Source organism: Apis mellifera, linkage group LG14 (assembly GCF_003254395.2).
Source record: "Apis mellifera strain DH4 linkage group LG14, Amel_HAv3.1, whole genome shotgun sequence".
In the NCBI taxonomy this organism is placed as follows: Eukaryota; Metazoa; Arthropoda; class Insecta; order Hymenoptera; family Apidae; genus Apis; species Apis mellifera.
Window position 1 is genome coordinate 2255684 of NC_037651.1, and position 20650 is coordinate 2276333.

Sequence of the window (20650 nt, forward strand, 5' to 3'; positions counted from 1 at the left end):
GGATCTCTAGTGACATTTCTAGTCATATATTTGTCCCAGCTTTTTCAACTTTATCGAAGAGACGAGATCTTGGTGCAACGAATCTCCAAATTTCATTCATTTTATACCCGTCTTTTTCGAAGAGTTGTATATTAAGATTGTAGAATCTTCGATTATCGTTCATTTTCTCGAACCAAGTAACGATAAAAACTATTAAAATTACTTAAAATTATTAGAATTTCATCAAAAAGTTACTCACAAAGTAGTATTATTATTAGTATTATAAATATTATATTAGAATTTCATCAAAAAGTTACTCAGAAAATAGTATACGAATATTTCACATCCTTTCATAATGAAGAAAACAATTAGAACACGTTTACACCTCTTCAGTGTCAATCAATTTCGCGCCAAAAAGAAAGGAAAAGGGAAGATTCGTGTTCCAAAAAGAAAGGAAAAGGGAAGATTCGTGTTCCAAAAAGAAAGGAAAAGGAAAGATTCCAAACACTAGCTCACGTCTCGAACGAATGAAGAATAACTGGAATAATAGTCGCGATATTCGGACGTGGAAGAAAGGAAGAGAAAAAGGAAGGCGACAAAGGGACAGGAGGCACTAATTTAAATCGGTCGTTGGCTGGATCTTGGAGCCGGAAATTGCCAGAGATGCGAAAATCGCGTCGGCCATTACTCCCGCAATCGTAAAAGAAGCGGCGGCCATGTTTACGGCGTAGAGATTCGTGAAGGGAACGTGAAAGCACACCGACGAAATTACACGGGGCGAGCCGCGAAATGATAGCGCGCCGGGACACGTTAATTTTGCCCCTCGAAATTCCTCCCCCTCCTCTTCTTCCCCTCCCTTTCTCGAGAGAGGAGGAGGAGGACGATGCTCCCTTCGAGCGTCGCCTCTTGAATCGGTTGACTGGCATCGCGGAGAGAACAGCGATTGATTTTCGTTTAGGATTGAGATAATGAAAGTTAATTCCTAAACTAAAATATTATATAATAAGCTAAATAAAGCTAACAGGTTTATATTCATATAAATACTGTTTTAATTTATTTTAGTGTTTAAGCACATAAAATTTTGAATTTTATAGTATTAATTAAATTAATAAATTTTGGATATTAGTTAATTATTATTACATTTAAATTGCATTTAAAAATTAATATAATATATATTATATATAATAAAGTAATATGTCTGATGAAAGAAATATTTTGATGTATATAAATTTATATACTATTACTTATAACAGTAATTAATTAATTTATAAAATGAATTATTGTTTATTTTCTTCATAAATTTTAAATATGATTCGTTATACTTCTAGCCACAATCTTTGCATTGATAATAAATTCAAATAACATCTTCGTTCAATGAATATTAATAGAATTTACTATTATTAGAATTAATATTAAATCTACCAACAAGATTCCTAGATTATTTCTATTTTTTTATAATTATTGTATATTTATCCTCTATTAGATTTGTTAAATCTGATATTTTTAATTTTACAGTCCAAATTTTATTTTTCTTAAAAATTGGAACTTTCCCTTTTCGTTTATGAATAATTTTTTCTTATAAAATAATAAATTGAAAACAAATTTCTTTAATGTCAACATTAATTAAATTTATTCCAATTTATATAATAGTTTCAATAACTAAAATTAATTCATGAACTTTATTCTCTTTAATTGTAAATAGAATATATATTTCATTTAAGTTAAGGGGGAAAAGAGATGGAGAGGAGATATTTTGTGATTTAGATGTGCATCAAGGCCTGCTATTTTTTTATAAGCTTCAAATTTTTATTATTTGTTCTGTTGTGCATTAAAGTATACATTAAAGATTGATTTTTTAGAATGGCTGTATGGTAAAAAGTTTAATTCAATTAGGAATATTTAAATTTTATTACATTATGTATTTCTTTTTATATGGGAAATTAATTATAGAATATTTAATGTCCATTGGTCGTATGTATTTGATAATTGTAACCAAGAGCTTGTGATGCTGTCAGTGCGTATGAAACACAAGATATCTTGTCATCAGTCTCTGACTGTGAAATACGAAATGCGAGATATCTCATCGTCCTTGTGTAATTAATTCGAGGAACGAAACCGTTGATATATGATATATGGTTAATATAATATGATACAATTATCGATGGATATTAAAATGATCGTGATATATTTTCCTAAAGAAATTTTACGAATGAAATATGCAATTATATATTCAATGTATCGATTAAAGATGGAAAATACTTTTCTGAACTTCGTTTCTCACTTCTAAAGAAAATTCTAAAATGAATAGGAAAAAAACGATGTGAAAAAAATTTCACAAAGCCCCTAATAAAGAAACAGACGTTTCTTCTGAAACGAAATTCCTTCCTTTTAATAAAAGAATTTGAGAGCGTAATTAAATAGAGAAAAATTTTAATTTACAGTTGCAGTTATTAAAGAAACCGAGCTATTTTGTTTGAACTAATAAACTGCATATTTTCCACGCTACAATTAAATGCAAAACAATAAACATCTCTCTTTCCAGGAGCAAGGAAAAAAAATCAACGAATCCTTTTCTCAAACTTCTGAAGAAAATATCTACATCTATCATATACTTTTCTCCCTTAATTACATCGTCAAAATTTCTAAACTAAAAAGATTCTCATTCAATCAATATCTTCTCTGGTTAAACTTCTAATAATAATTACGTTGCCAAAACGATACCACGATTCCTCCATTAAACTAAATCGATATTACACACGATCTCGTCCATCAATCTCACGAGACTCGGCGTGAAATCTTCCAATCACGGCGAGGAAAGAGTCGTATAACAGTTAGAGGGAGAGGAAAAATGCCCAATTTCCCCAAGCGCACGGGAGGCAGCGCGTTGTCGCGGAAACCGAAGGGAAATAATAAGGTCGGTGCCAATAAGAGGCTCGGAGTCGTTCGTCCCTTAACAGCCAGCCTTTATTGTATCCCTTCCGCCACGGTGTGCGCGGAGAAAACGAGAAGTCGGGATCTGAAACGCGTAATGATAGCCGGGGTGCGTTAATGCGGGCCCACGACTATAATAAAACTGCAAGGAGGGTGGTCCATCGCGCAGCAGCACCCGCTTTCTCTCCCTTTCAACGTCTCCCATTAGTTCCTCGAAATGGAATCCCAGCGACTGTGAGAAGAGATGGCTTTGCAGAGGCGGCCGTGAGGGGGAATTTTTCTCTCTATTTCTTTGTTTCATTTTACTTAAATTCGTACGTATTTTATTTTTAATCTAACTATTGGGTGATATTGGTAACGAAACTGTGGGATGAAAGGAGGGAATGATGATTACTTTTCTTGAGAATTATTATAATTTAAGGTATCAAAGTATAGTTTATCGTCCAAAAAATATTTTATAAAGCCTCTTTGATTTTATTATTGAGGCAGTAAGATAGATAATAGAGCGAATAATAGCGATTATCATATTATAACTTGTATCTTGCAAGCTCGATTTCTCTTTTATTTTATAGATACTCTAGAAAAATCAGGTTAACGAGATAGAATGGATTTTTTCCAGAACATTTAACAACGGTGTATAACATAATGCTCCAAGGATGTACTAAGAATGATGAAAGTTTAAATCAAAGATTGGGGTTGGAAGATAGAAACTTGGTTAAAATTTAAAATAATATATATGTAATAACGAGTACTGAAACTTATTTTTAAAACATTTGTGAAATGTTGCAAATAAAAGATGAAAAAAGAAAAAGAAAAATGCGACGAATTGATTCCAGAATTGTTCCCAAAGAATCGTTTTAAGGCTACTTTAACGGGGGCGCTTGGGCCGAAAATTATCGCGTCCGAGTCTATGGACGGTTCGCTCTGTTTGCTCTCAAAGCCATACAGTGACTTGGTCATACAGCAAATGTGTTTGCACAATGGCAGTGGATGCACGGAAGAGTCATTAACGCTTTGCACGTGTGTTCAACAACGCCTAGAGCATTCGTTGCGGCCAATTGCCGCTCCCGTCATCGATTGTATTTGCATTGACTTGTTCATAAACGGTCAGCCATGGCCGTCTAACTGCCAGCGCACGATGATTGTCCAGCTGGGCTTCATTATCGCACGAACGAATGCTTCTTTTCCTTCCCCGTTGCGTTAGAACAAACGTAAACGAAATTACGATACGATTTATTCGTGCAAATTGAAATTTCTATTAATTAGATTCTATTAATTAGATGAAAATATATATATATATATTTTTGTGAAATATTATGATGGTATCGAGTTTGTTCACATTTATTGTATTTCACATTTGGAATCAAAATTGGAACGTTTAATATTTCATCGTATCTTGATCTTTTTCTTTTGTAAATCTTTCTTCTTTGGTATGCATCTATTATGAGAAGGGAGAGAATGTATGGAAATAAATACAAGTGAAAAAAAAATAGAGATCGTCGAGCAGAAATCTTGCTTTTCCTTTTCCTTTTTTTTTCCTGTGTCAGGATTGTAAAATCAAACCGATTGTCTTCCTTTTCTTTTATTTTGTCGGTTAGTAACTATATATATATATATATATATTTTTTTTTTGCTTTTATCGGTGGCCGCGCTTTAACTCGCTTTTAATTCGTTGCTGCTCTTTTCATGGATCGTTCGCTGATCCAAACCGTGTTTTTGGAACTTGCTGAATTGTTCTCCTTTTTTTCTCTCTCCCTCCCTCCCTCCCTCCACGGTTCTTTCGGGGTAATTGTTTTTTGGGCAAACGGAAAACCGTGGTTTACTTTTTTTTTACTCGCAAATTTCTGCATTCATTCCTCGCCGACGACTTTTGCCAAATGTTCTCGGTGCACGATAATTGAGTTTTTCCGTATGAATTTTAAAATTAGAGAATTGATGAAGTCGGATACTTGTAGTTGAGCGTATAATCAATAAATACACGTTCCCGATTCCACGTCAACAATAAAAGTTTTGAAAAGTTAGTTGAGATTTTCCATTCAATACATATAGATTTGCAATTTAAATTTTTTTTTATCGTGTTAACACGTTATTCTAGTAATAAAAAATTGGAGAAAAGAACGATATTCTCTGTATCCTTGTAACAGACATTTCTTTGAGGTATCATAGTTTTTTTTGAAATTAATAATAAGATGAAAATTTAAAAAAAAAAATATAATAGATTTGTCTTCCATTCGTGATATAGAAAATTAAATTTAACAACGATAATTTATAAAAAAATCATATTTTTCAATTGTTCCAAATTTAATTGAAAACTCTCACTCAATAAAAACAAATAAAATTGAAATATTTGATACTTTTTCTAAATGATTCTTCAAAAATTCGAGTTTAAAAAAAATATTATCAAAAACCAATCAATTCAAAACGATGAGAATAAACTGTTTATTAAGAATTATTTTAAAATTATGAATTCTATAAATCATCTCGTTTGAAAGATTTATATTAGAAAAGGAAATGATTCGATAACAATTTAATATATGTTGATAATTTGATATAATTCTCAACAATATTTAATAATACTTTATCTCTAAAAATTGTTCCTTTCTTCTAACTTGGAATTAACAACAAACCATTTGGTTCATCGTTTATTATATAATACTATTATCAAAGCATGAAACAACATTGTTCATGCAACATAGACACGTGTATATGTGTGTATGTGTGTAGAAGAGGAAACGTTGAATAGAGGGGTACGCATAATCATGAGTATAGTTATCGTGAGGACGCATTAGGCTCGATGGTTCCTGCTATGATAGGCTTTCAGGATTAATACAGTATGTGGTACGATCTTCTGATTGAACCGGAATATCTCTATGATACGAGTTCGAGATCACGATTATTGCAATTACATAACCACTGCTGAGCATGATAGCTTGGGGTTCAATTTGCTTCCTCTTAACTGCAAATATCTCGTTATATATCTCGTGTTAAAAATTCGATAGATAAGCTAAGTGGTTAAGAATTAGCTTAGGAAGATTATCATGGATATTTTTGCAATTTATTTATCATTTTATCTGTACACGAGATAAGATATAATATCTTTTTGTTCTTAAGTAACATTCAATGCCTTGTCTTTTGTAAATCTGGAAGAAATTATACTTCAAACTCTGTTTATTTAATTTTTTTTGATTGAAATTGTTTTAAATAAAATCACAATATGAGAATAAAAAAGGAAGGGGAAGAAACTTTATTTTCAATTTTTATTATAATAAATAATTGTAAATAAATACTACAATTTTCTGTTTAAAAATAAATTATCAAAGTAAATCTTCGTGTCAAAGAAATTAATCATTTTCTACATTTTTATTATAATTTTTCCATCGAACAAATTGTAATATTAATTTAAATTAAACGTGAATTGCTCAAAGCAGAATTTTTACAGAAAATAGATTGAAGCAACGGAATGACAATGAAGTAGTTTCTTCCGTGTATGGTCAGACAACTTGGTTCAACACTGACAAATCTTTCTTGGAAAGTCAAGTTTACTTTTTTTCTTTTTCCTCGAGCTCTAAATCCTTATCACATATTTCTGTTTAAAAAAATATTTATCATCTCCCTGATAAATGCCTTAATTTTTAAATTAAGAAATTTCTGAATAATACGAAATTTAATATTTTTTAATGAATTGAAAATAATTCAATATAAAATATTGAAATATTGTTACACAATATGACAAGTTTATATTATATATTTCCACGAATAATATTACATTTTTCTACGATATTCGACCCGTATCCATGAAATTCTCATTAGACATAATGAAATAGTTTCATATTCCTTTGTCCAACCTGGCAAACCCTGGCAAGGAATATATTTTAGTTAAATCTCTATAATGATAAATTCTAACTTTGTGTTGAAATTAAAGCTGTTAGTTAACGATCCTTCTACTTGCAATCTCTTTCATGCACGCGTGTCTTTCACGTGTTAAATTTAATGTTTTCCAAAAAAAAAAGATTCCAAGTAACACTTCTTTTCCATTTATTGATACAATTTTCCTCTGTAAACGCTTAAAACAACTTTTCTATCAAGTCAATATAGAATTTAGTAGATTTAAGATGTTGAGAAAAATTCCAAAGATTAAAAACATTAATTCCTTCGAATTTTATAATGAAAAATATCGAGAAATCGTGTTTCAACGTACAACGAAATATAAAATTTCGTCGATAATTTTTGCAAACACTCGTGTCAAGCACAAGTAAGCGGATTCGTTCTCCTTTAACCGTGGGATCGTTAAAACGGCCATTAGGCGGGCATAATATTCAGTCAGTTACTGCACATCGTCCATCGTAAATTTGGTCCACGTACATGAATGTATCCTAGGCGTGTCTTCCCTACGTGAATTCCCTATGTCAGCGGAATTTTCGTACGGATATCTGCTCTTCCTCAATGATCCTCGTTAATCGCGTTTAATTTCGTTATGATCGAAGGAAATTTTTGCGTCGATCGATTTCATCGAAAAGGAAAAAAAAAAAAAAAATCAGTTGGATTTAATTTAACCTCGATTTAATCCATAGTCGTTTCCTCTAATTGAATTAGCTTATCGTTTTGTTTAATTTATATATATTGGAAATTATTCGAACGACACCTGTGGGACTAAATCTCCGATTGGATAAACGAATGGCTGGTTAATTCGATAATATCGTATTTATAGGTGTGTAAATAATGTAATGTAATTTTTTTATTTATATAAAATTTGGATTATCGACAATGATCCTTATTAATATTCGCGCTGTTCGAGAAATTATTCCTCGAGATAATATTGAATTTTATGGGAAATATATAAATTTCATTTCGTTCGTTGCGTATATATAATTTTTTGTAAGCAAGTAATCAAATATTATCAAAATTTAATATTCATAGAAATATTGCGGATTTTCTTTCGCTCGTAATCCAGATAAATTAATTGAATTAATATTTTTCTTGTTTATGAATATTTACTTACTTGTTTATTTATAGAATATATATTTTATATGCGTGTTTCAGATTTACAAGAAAAAGAATAATTTATTGTTAAATAAGTCTCATGAGATAAAATTCCATTAGAAATTCTTCAAAATTTTTTCTTTTTCTCTGGAAACACGTGATATGAGTGTAAGATGATGATGAATCATTTTTAAATGCACAGAATCGTTAAAAATTATTAACAAATAAGAATAAAAAAAATCCTTGCTTTCATTTCGTGTTACTTTGAATCAATAATTTTGAGATATCGTAAATATAATTGAATTTTAAAATATTACGTTTATTTGCAATTCATCATCGTGTTGATAGATTATCATAATTGAACAATAATTTAATAATATTATTACCAAAAAAGGGAATGATTCAACACGAGATACGAGAATAAGAAAATAAAGATAATAATTCAAAGGAAGAATAGTATGAAACTTTCAACGATGTATCTTTATTTCTTTAAAAAGTCATCGTTTTCTCGAAACTTCTTCGCCTTATTTTTGCACGCCCATAAAACTTCTCACAACGTTACGCTTCGAGTGCGCATGTGATACATGAAAAAAAAGAAAAAAATAACTTTTTTGTTTCAGGTGAGCGATGCTAACTCGACAAACTAATGAATTCTGATTGCGGCTGGTCAAAGTTCCATAAAAGTAAGTAGGATAGAAGCACGAGGAGAGTTCTTCCAATACTCGTTCGACAACTCGATGTCGCGGGTATTACATTTCAGATAGCGAGTTTGAGGCGAAAAGTTTCGAACGAAGTAATTCTTCCATGGATAGACGAGCGAGCAAACTCATGTGCACTTTTCCAATAACGTTTAAATTGTTTGCCCCGTTTGTACTCTTAAATTCGGTGGTTACGGCCTCGTGGTCTTTTTTTCTTCCTTTTTTTTTTTTTTTTTTTTTTTTTTTTAGACGCGAGGAGAATAAATTAAACTTCATGCGTTTATGAAGTTACGAAAAAAACTCTTGTCGGACACATTTTGCCTGTAATGAAATACAGAGATGATAACAATTTTAAATTATTTAAAATAGTTTTCTACTGTTTTTTTATGGAATGGCACAAAAATAATTTTATTTCGTACAAGTAAATAAATTTTGCATGATGGATTGTAACGAAATTATCTTCTTTTTTTGGAAATTTTTCTATACCAATCTTCATAAAGTCAGAGTACGTTTGATGAAACGTTTAGAATTATTCGAGTAAATATTTTGATGGTCACTTTTTGCACAAGTTTGCAAAATGTACAATTAATAAATAAAAATATAAATATTTTAATCGTCCTCGTAATATGAATTTATACAATATTTGTAAACTTATTTACTGCATTGTATCACATTTTTTTTTTAAATTTTATACAGAATATAATTAGAATTAAATAGTCGCTGATTCGTTGAATCATCTTGCTACAATTTTGGCGGAAATTTTTTGCAAAGAGAAATTAATTTGTCGTGGCTGAACGATACTTTGCCATAAATCAGGCTAATTTATGCTATGAAATAATGAGAACTAAAGAAAATGAAACACGGCAGCGAGACGATGGCTAACAAGGTAAACATAATAGGCCGCTTCATTTAATTATATTTTCCATTAAAACAGCATCTTCTGTGCTTATAATGTTGCAACCTGATCCAGATGTAATGAAGAAAGATGAATTATAATTAGGCAAGGAAAAAGGGCAAGATATTTATTTATTCTCATTTTAACGCCTCACATTTTCTTTTCTTTAATTAATTTCTCCTTAAAAAGAAACAAATCTTACAGAAAGTAAATTGAAAAACACTTGGAATTTTAACTTTTAATCATAAAATTAACGAAATATATCTTGCCATCAATTTTCCATATAGATTAGAAAATATATATATATTTTTTCCCTTTTCATATAATTATATACATAATTTCAAGCCAGCCATGGTAAAACTTTTATCTGTAAAAATTTACCCCACTTTGAATTCAATTTGCTGATGTAGAATAACAAAATTAAACATCTGTGAACAAGAAAAAAAAAAGAAATTCTAATCTTAAGCACATACAATATCGAAGAATCATCGTTGAAATGACGTTCTATGATCAATTACTTCGAAACTCGTTGTTAGAACATCTTCCAAACGAAATTCCACGATAATTATACATATACCGAAAATAAATTACCATGAAGTCGTTATTAAACCTTAACAAGGACGAGGAAGATACACGCCATTACCACCCCTCCCCCCCACTCCCTCCAGTGACAGAAGATTACAAACGAGTATTCCAATTCTCCCTACACCATACCCCCGTTTATGAATTTCCCCGTCACGATACAACAATAACCGCGGATTCAACAAGGGGGAAGTTGTTGGCCGGGAGCAAAGAAGCAGGAGGTCATGTTCCCGCCTCCCTTTGTGCACGCCCTTTGCATAAAGCATCGCCGTCGGAGCGAGATCAGAGAATCCCTTTTCGAGGCCGTTGACAAGGATATATTCGTATTATTGGTACGTAGGTGTGTCTTTCCTCTCTTTCATACACAAAAGAAAGAGAGAGAAAGAGAGAGACTTCCGATGGTGATCGATGGTCGGAAAGGTGCGATACGCAGAAGAATGGGAGGGAAAAGAATCGTTTCGTCGATGGTGAATATTTTTTTTAATCGTAAGGATTTTAATAGGTATTTTTTTATCATCATCACAATGGATGCTTAATAATAATAATATATTGGACAGAATAGGAGAGGATAATTGTTTGTGAAAGATTTCTTCTTGTTCGATTGTTTGATTATCGTTAACGGGGAGAGATTTCTCGAAGCGGAATGGTTGAATTGTTATTTGTTGTTAACCTTCGAGATTAAGGGACGACACGAAGGGGAAATTATATAATTTGTTTGGTAAGTATAATAGGTATTAGCACAATAGTCTTTTCAATCAGTTTACACGAGGAGGGGAATCGTTGGTGTTGTAAACAACGAGAACAATAATACGTCGTTCGTAGAAGATGGGAAAAATAAAAATTTGGAAGAATTTGTCGTACTTATATACAATTTGTCAACTTTCATAATATTGATGGAAAACAAATTTGTTGATAATTCAACTTGGGTATCTTGGCTCTTTCCTTCCCAATGGGAATTCTCTCGAGGTAGAATAAGCCATTATTGCCATCCGTTTAACGATTCCATTCGACCACAGAGAACGAACCGAATTCACGGTGTTGGTCTCTAAACAAGAGCCCCCGATTTTTCCACCATTCTTCCCGGTTATTTTCGTGCATCGAACCTGTCGTCGCTGGAAGATTAATCTTTCCAAGGGAAAAAAGTGTCGAAGCGGGAACAACGTTCTTCACTCCATAAAGCAACGCGGTCTCCGCGATATATATATACACAGGAAAGAAAAGAGAGAAATATCGTTGAAAGTAATCGCGTCCAAGTCCCGTTCATCGTTCCGCGACGTGCCACGTAGTACACTTCGTATACTTCGCAGAGGTGCATTTGCATGAAAGCGAAGAAACAAGCCAAACACGATTCCAACCGGAGGGGGAGGAAGGGAGGATTGTAGAATCGTCACGGTGTTGGAATACGGTGGCCCATCTTTCATCGTTTTGAGATTGAAAAATGACGATTTTTTCGAAGGGAGAATTAAGGTTTTGGGATTTGGAAAAGATGCGAATTATTATTCCATTTTTCCTTCACTTTGTGGATCCACGACTCGAACTGCTTATAACGTAGCCTCAATTAATATTTCAACGAATATATTCAAACATTCTGTGTGAATGTGCTTCTTGCATTGTATATTTTTCAGTTATATGCATAATATACAACAATCGTATTATGTGTAACAAGAAAGAATATTGTACGTAGTTGCACGATTTAATTTCAAATTTGGTGAATAAGTTAATGGTGTATATGCGAAATATGCAAAACGAAATATATTTTTTAAAAAAATTTCTAAATGAGGAAATCCATTTCTATGTTGTCCCCGTTTCTATTTTCTATAAAAATGTTCATTCGCAATCTAGATATTTGAATGTGAATTAAAAGTGGTGATGTAGAATTATCCTTGTTCAGATTGTATGTTGCAAAGGAGGGATGCTTTGAATGGAATTCGTAACATTGGATGTTGCATTGTAATTATTTCAAAAATAGCATAAAATCTAACATAAAATCCTTACTGATTCTTTTCATATATTTAGGATATAGAGAAAATTTATTGTTTTAAATGTTTATATTATATTTATCAACTATTATACTTGGATGGAATGTGTCATTTATCTATTTAATGGTGACATAATACGATCATGTATAGCAGATATGGATGTCATTACATCTAACCTCACTTTTCTGCATTATTGTCGTATTCTGAAACATAATAATAAATTTAATGAGTAAAATATATAGCAAATTTATTGTTTTAAATAAAAATTTTAAATATTTTAAATTAATTTATTATTTTAAATGGATGTCGTCGTCATTACACCTAACCTCACTTTTCTACATTACTTTTCTTCATCACTGTCGTATTCTGAAACATAGTAATAAAGTTAATGAGTGAAATATATAAAAAATTTATTGTTTTAAATACGATTTATATTTATCAATTATTATGTATAGCAGATATGGATGTCGTCGTCATGCCTAACCTCACTTTTCTGCATTATTGTCGTATAATTCTGAAACATAATAATAAATTTAATGAGTAAAATATATAGGAAATTTATTGTTTTAAATACGATTTATACTTATCAATTGTCATACATGGATGGAACGTGTCATTTATCTATTTAATGATGACATAATACGTCTTATGATCATGTATAGCAGATATAGTCGTCGTCATTACACTTAACCTCACTTTTCTGCATTACTGTCGTATTCTGAAACATAATAATAAATTTAATGAGTAAAATATATAGGAAATTTATTGTTTCAAATACGATTTATATTTATCAATTATTATACACGGATGGAACGTGTCATTTATCTATTTAATGATGACATAATACGTCATATAATCATGTATAGCAGATATGGATGTCGTCGTTATTACACTTAACCTCATTTTTCTGCATTACTGTCGTATAATTCTGAATAAAATATATAGAAAATTTATTGTTTTAAATAGGACTTATATTTATCATACACGGATCGAACGTGTCATTTATTTAACAATGACATAATACGTCCTACGATCATGTGTAGCAGATGTCGTCATCATTACACCTAACCTCACTTTTCTTCATTATTGTCGTATAATTCTGAAATGAAAAACACGATAATAATAAATTTAAAGTAATAGAATTTTCATATTTATACTATTTCATATAAAAAAAATTATTATACTTAACGAAATATTATTTATCTCGTTCTATTATGTTATTTATTAAACAGAAGAAAATCTACTTATACACTTTTAAAGCGATTAACGGAGAAATGCACGCATTATGAAACGAAGCTATCGACGAAAACGAAAAAAAGAAAAAAACGGAAAAACCAATTACATCCAATGAATTTCACGAACATTCAACCGAAATACTTAAAATCTACGCGACACAGCTCGTTCCAACGATGAAATCTCGTGTTCGGCTAACAAATTGCTTCAAATGAAAATGGCGCGAGCGTTTCAGAATGGTGGAACAATACCACCATTCTCATTTTCCGCCGTGAATTCAATGATAAAGGGTGGCACGTTTAGAAGGGTAGTTTACAATCCACGTGAAAAACAGCGTTCCGCCGTGGCTTGTCTACGCCGGGCTTGGACTTTTCCCCTCTTATTTCGACGCGTGCGCTTGTTAACCCCTTTACAAGCGACCGCTATTTCGTGGTGATCGTACCCGGAAACCAGCGGGACTCGTGTCGAGGAAATGGGGGCGCGGAGGAAGTCGAAACTGATGGAATTCGCTTTAAAGCTTCCATTCGTCGGGATTTCTCCTTTTGCCCGACTTTAGAGGGAATTAATGGAATAGTAGAATAACCATCGATAATTAATTCTTTTTAGATCAATTAATGGATATACTGAATCGAGTATTTTTGTAACAATTTCTTTATAAATATATAATGAAAATAACAACGAAACGTAAAACAAATTTTTTGAGTGTCTCTTTTCATACAATATTCGAATAACTTTCGATATAAACTTGAAACATCCGTAGATTCTAGAGAAATCTATTGATAAAAGGATTAAATCAGGGATTTAAATCTTTGCTCGCTTAATTTCCCACCAACTCGTAATGCATTGCAAGATGTAATAATAAAACTATGACGAGGTGAATCTCCAATTTGTAGCTCTAAACGACGTCCATTATCCTTTGATCGAGCACATAATACTAACGAAGACCGACGACACTTACGTGAAAACCTGAACCGCAGACTTAGCGGGCGCATCCCTTTATATCTGCATAATCCCTCTCGCAACATCTGCAACCCGCTTCAACCTGCCTCTGCATTATTAAGCATCCCATAAATCGTAAATACTCTTATGCGCCCCAGCTTACAGGCCAATTTAATCTTTGAACATCTTGAAATCAATAACGAAGAAATATATTGATTATATGTATTGTATATGTAATTGTAATTGAGACGCGTATTATATTTGTAAAATTTCCATCTAATTTTGAATCATTAAAGATATTATTAAAATGTTTAAAAGATATTTATTAACTTTGTGAAATTTGTGTCTTGTGAACTCGATCGAGGATTTCTATCGAAATGAGAAAATTGAACATCTTGAAATCAATAATGAAGAAATATATTGATTTTGTAATTGTAATTGAGACGCGTAGATGTTTGTAAAATTTCCATCCAACTTTGAATCATTAAAAATCTTATTATAAAATGTTTAAAAGATATTTATAACTTTGTGATCGTGTCTTGTGAATCCTCGATCGAGGATTTCTATCGAAATGAGAAAGTTGTCGAAAAGGGTTACATCGATCAAAATGGTAGCTGATGACCGGACACGTCAGTTTCAGGAATTTAATTAAAGCCCGTTAACGAACGTATAGAGACGTCGCGAAGTTCTGTCCCCCAGAGTTGAAGCTGTTCTTAATTCCAACTATGGAAGTTCCAATCGATAAGTGTTATTGAAATTAGGGACCACTTGAACTCTTAACAGACAGTTTCTGACTAGCTTGACCAATCCCTCACAGTTTCTACTATTTTCACATTCATTCTTTGAGAGTGGAATGCTCGGATATTGGATACTTTAATTTAAACGATTTTAAAATATTATTCAATTCCCTTTTTTTATACAAGATAATTTTCATTCACTTTCTTCTTTACTATCACAGCATATGCTAGAAATGAGTCAGCTAATTTCTTTTTTTCTATAAATATATCCATTGATCCAATCGTTTAAATTTTATATAAAATAGATATCCTTTTCATCTGAACAATATTCGCAAACTTGTCAATTAACTACCAATATCTTTTTCCAATATTTTTAGAAAATAGATTCCTAGAACAGTTTCCAATACAATATTCCAATACAAGATAATTTTCATTGATTAGACATGTCTAAATTCAGCTTCTTTACTATCACAGCTTATGCTAGAATGAGTCTTCTTTCTTTAAATATATCCATTGATCCAATCGTTTAGATTTTATATAAAATAGATATCCCTTTCATCTGAACAATATTCACAAACTTGTCAATTAACTACCAATATCTTTTTCCAATATTTTTAGAAAATAGATTCCTAGAACAGTTTCCAATACAATATTCCAATACAAGATAATTTTCATTGATTAGACATGTCTAAATTCAGCTTCTTTATTATCACAGCTTATACTAGAACGAGTCTCTTTTTTTTTTTTTTAAATATATCCACTGATCCGTTTAAATTTTATATAAAATAGATATCCCTTTCATCTGAATAATATTCACAAACTTGTCAATTAACTACCAATATCTTTTTCCAATATTTTTAGAAAATAGATTCAATACAATACAGATATTCAAACGAATTCGTAAATTCAAATAAATCTTCTAAATTTTAGAAAACCTTTAACCAAGATATTTCACAAAAAAAAAAAGCGAAACAAATCTACTTTTCCAATACTTGCCTTTTCTAAATTTATTCTCCCGAATCCCTTTTCTCCCCCTTCTCTCGTCGAACCAATATTCGATTCGCCCATTTTTCGCCCGGAAACGAGACGAGTTCATAGCTTTTTCCCCAGATACTTGGATCCTCCCATCGGCCGGATGGAAGAGGAAACAAAGCTGCACAGGGACGGGATCGAGGCGAAATCGAAATCGAATATGCGCGCGCGCGCGCCAAGTAAACGCTTTAGGAAGTGGCGGTCGTGGTGTATGCTGGGCCGGACATGCACTCGATGTCGGTGCATCTATTGCAGCCCTGTTCGAAGCGCGACGAACGTGCGAATACCCGTGTCAAAACGGCGCCCCACACCACCCTCGGCTGGTCAAGTGTGCGCTTACACCACGGGGAAATTATCGGTAATTACGGGTAATGCCGGTGATGAGACGTCCATCGCAGATTGCGTCCGGTGCTTTTGATCCGAACTTCTTTGGTCGAAGCGAGGGGTTCGAGTGTCTTTCGTTCGATAATTGTTTGAACGACACAACGATTCTTCTTTTTGGAAGCTTCGTTTCTTGGAAAAATTTAGTTTAATGGAATTTGAAATATTTTTCTGATTTTTGTCGAATTCTAGTAAACTTAGAAATGAGAGATATAATTTTTAATCATTTTTACAATTGGAACGTTGAACGAGGTTTGATCAAGTTATTTAGAGTTTAATGTACTAGTTTCCTGTTTAATATTAATAGGAATATAATATGAAAAGTTGGTTCTCTGGAAAATTGAGTTTTAATCGAGTGCTCAAATATTCCGGGCAAGGATTAAATCAGACGCATGAATTTTTGAAATTAGATTTTCTGAAACAATTTTGTTCTATATTTCTAAACTTGATTTCGAAAAGGAAGGAAGAATTTTGAAGATACTTGTCTTGGATAGGATTGATAAAACATCTAAAACGAGATCATCTATGTGTTGGTGTATATATACATATAAAAGGATAATAAGCATTAAATAATTACTCAAATTAATTATCAGAATCGCATAAAGGATACTTCATCCTGTTATTTCACTTAATTATTCTACCTGCCTCGAATGTTGTCCTTTCTAAAACGTTCTGGCAAAAGATAATATAGATGACTAGTTGGAGGAATCAAAATAGATTTTGAGTGTTCATTTCTTATCACATAATAGATACGAAAGCAAACTTCACTTAGTTATACAAATAACGCGAGGAGGAGGAGGAGGATAATCAATATCGGAAATTTGCAATTAGTTGTACAAATAAGAATATATTTGCAACAAAAATATCATTTTCATTTTCATTCCAAAAAAATACATAACGATTTAAAAATTCCGAAAAGAAAGTGAAATATCGATAAAAAATATCGGCCAAAATTACGACGATGCATGTAATTATCGCCCAAAATTTCATCCAGCGAATAAGACGTTTCGTGACAAGGATCAAGTAAAATTATAAATTTTAAGAAAGACGTAATACGATAATGACCGGTGCAAATTTTCATCCACGGTGTAATAATTGTAGACGGAGACGCGAAATTATCGCGTTATCTTATACGGTTCATGCCATAAATAAATTCATGGCTTTAATACCTTAATTAAGGGTTCATGATCATCAGACACGTGGAAAGGTGTCTTTGAAATTACTCCTCCGAGGATACCTTGGGTTTTGCATCTATTTTTGCATTGGATACCCATCATTATACCGAAAGAAGTGAGGCACAGGTGCCACTCGCCGTCATTCGTCATCCTGGTTTTAATGGCTCGTCCCATACTTTGGCCATTTGCATAATACCAGCCGCGAGGCTTTTTTTTCACGCACACCTCGACTGCCTCGTGAAAAATTACGAATCTGCTTAATGCAACGAGCTTCCTGCTGATAAAGAACGTCCCATGTGTAATATAAAGAATGAAAAGAAAAGGATGGAATAAAATACAATTGCCCTGAAAAAAACTTTCCCTCTTCTTATATATCCGTACACATTGATTTTTCTTTTTATTGGAAAACGATATTTCGTACAGATTCTTCGAGGATTTCTTCAGAATAATACTAATTCAGAATAGTGATTGGTGATCAAACATATTTCTTTATTTTCACTTCATACTTTAATAACAAAAACTTTAATTTATACGATTATTTCTGTTCCATATTCGTTTTCTTCGATTTTATCCTTTTGCAAAATTCTCTTCCAATTTCTTATCCGCTAAGTGGATCTATTAACAGGTTATATAATTTTCATTATGATTATTAATACATTTATTAGGATATTCTAGGTTAAATGATATATTTTACATAAATAGATTTAATTATGAAATACGTACTTGTATATCCCTCATTACTTATGATCACGAATCGAAACGATGCTTCAAAATAGTACACCGTGGAAGGAACAATCTAGTCGTGGGGAAACGCCATTGTCAACCAGTTTACCATTTGCCGGATAAATCAACGGCGTCTAATAAATAATGAGTCTATCTCGTCGTATCGACGAACGAATAAGCGATCAAACCGTCGTTGTATCAACTTCTCTTGATTAAATGGTAAATTGATCGTCGTAATCCACGGCTATACGATTATTCGGTTTGCAACACACCACTCCGCTATCGATTGCATTAATGTCGCGATCACAACTGTGTGCTCGATACGGATTCGAATACATCGAATCGGGGAGAGAAACTCGATCAGACTCGTTTGCATCGCAGGGCTCGACTCGACGTGGAAATCCTCCGTGCCTTGGCGCAAATTATTGCCCAACTGCTACGACGTATCCATGCACACTGTCGCGTGATCCATTCGTCGTTTCCGTTCTATAGAGAGGTTAATGAAACTCGCAACGATCGGTTCGCTTCAGTTCGCGAACAGAGGGCGTGCGGGTCTTTTTTTTTATTCCCCTATCTAGTGTCTAGTTACTCTAGTTCTATTTTGTTATACAGCTTGCGCAGGGAGAAATTGTATCCCTGTAGTTGTGTTGCTTGTTCTTGTGTAACAAAAGTTTCAAAGGAGAGAATGGGTTTCGAAAATTGGAAGGAAAAATTGGAATTGGCTACGGATCATTTCGACAATTGGAAATATTTTTTTTTTTGTTTACATATGGATGGAAATTTATTTTCAATCAGTTTGCGACGAAGTTTGGTTTTATGACTTTTTATGATACAGTCGTGCCAACAATTTTTTAATCTTTATAATATTGAATATATATGTTTAATAACAAGTTAAAGTGATGAAAAAAATAGATCGTAATTTTTATTTTAATAGATCAAAACATTTTTGTAAAAGTTGATGAGCCTTTAAATTTCAATGATTCGCTCATTTTATGATAATATTAATATGATAACTTGGTGTCAAAATATATTTGAAACATTATTCCTTACGTAATTATTATTTTAAAGAAAAATTTACTTCCGCTATCTGTTTTATTATTTATCTATTATTTTTTCCAGTCTTATGAAAATTTAAAATTAAATCTCTCTGTACACTGCGGATTAAATTACGAAATATCGGTGGCAAAAGTTTAAAATACGAATGATCGACAGAACTCAAATAAAAAAAAAAAACCGGTAGTTTTTTCTATTTTTCCGGTTTCCTTGTACGACGAGACAGACAGGAAAACGTTAAGCAAAGGATCGACTCGCTTTACTTCCGGGATTATACGATACCCCGAAGCGATACCCTTTGATTCGTTACTGTCACTTCTTTGCAGTAATCTCTTTGATACCAGGCCGAGGCTGTTCAAGTTGGATTAAAAGCTCAGACGAATCGAATCCCTACGTTAAAGAGAAAATAATCATGAAAAAGATAACGGTTGAATAATTAGTGTTTAATGATTATATCTTATTAATTTCTTCTCTTAATTTCTTTTTATTTCTATGACTGGAAAAAAAATAATTATTATATTATTCAATACGTATTTCCTTTTAAGAAAATTCAGCGTTTTAAATAATTTGTTGTGTTATTTCTTATATAAAAAAATTTATATTAAGTCATTCATGACAAAAAATCGTTAATTTAAAAGATATTTTAATTCTATATATATTTATAAGTTGTAATATGTAAAGTAAAATTAATTATACATGTAATAAAAATTATATTATAAGATATAAAAAAAATAAATTAACATGTAATATCATATATTAAATATTGTGAGAAAGTTTGTGTGTGTGTGATGTGGTTGAGAGATTAATTCTCTGAACTATCAAAAAATTAATGAAATCTATTTTAAATTATTAACCAAATTAATATAATAATTTGAAAAAGGATCATTTATTTCTCTAATTCTTTAATTTTCTATTCGAGAAATCCCTATCGTTGTTAAATCCTGAAATATTTCTCCTAAAATTTAATATTAATATTAATTTTCTGTTCTTCTCTCTCGATAAAAATTTCTTTCGAAATTTTTTCACCGTAGTTCATCAAAATATAAAAGAACAATGCTCTATATTTTAATCCCATTATCTCACGCCTCACGCAATACGGATTTGAAAATCAGGATATCAAGCATGAGTCGAGTACTCGCACGAATACACAATTATTCAATGTCGAGAATGTACCAGATGTGGAAAAATCCCGCGTCATAGGGAATTATGTAAATCAGGTTGCCTACCGTGCCGCTTCACGTCGATTTAAAGTCGATTATGACATCTTTAACACTCACGCGATCTCGTCATAGTTTCGCAGGTAGTACAACTATTTGGATTTTTAAATATCGTT

At 32.0% G+C, this 20650-nt stretch overlaps 1 protein-coding gene and 1 long non-coding RNA gene across 8 annotated transcripts in view; one reads left to right on the top strand and one right to left on the bottom strand.

Moving 5' to 3' along the window:
* The window catches only part of LOC100577945, a 274124-nt gene that overhangs the window by 169864 nt on the left and 83610 nt on the right, over window positions 1-20650 (top strand). The window contains exon 3 of one of the 6 annotated variants that reach the window (XR_001705521.2): window positions 8511-8573. The exons of the other annotated variants lie outside the window; for them this stretch is intronic. This is a non-coding gene — a long non-coding RNA (furin-like protease 1). The remainder of the gene's footprint in view (window positions 1-8510; window positions 8574-20650) is intronic. 6 annotated transcript variants of the gene reach the window in all.
* The window catches only part of LOC100578990 (dynein intermediate chain 3, ciliary), a 68374-nt gene continuing 60055 nt past the window's right edge, over window positions 12332-20650 (bottom strand). Inside the window, exons 11-12 of one of the 2 annotated variants that reach the window (XR_003306046.1) lie at window positions 12644-12762; window positions 12333-12558 (exon numbers count right to left, since the gene is read on the bottom strand). Coding sequence is in view for 1 of the 2 variants with exons in the window: in XM_026445041.1 (XP_026300826.1) it covers window positions 12750-12762 (13 nt within the window). In the remaining variant the exon portion in view is untranslated. Of the gene's footprint in view, window positions 12763-20650 lie in introns of both variants that reach the window. The other variant, XM_026445041.1, reaches the window with a different exon arrangement.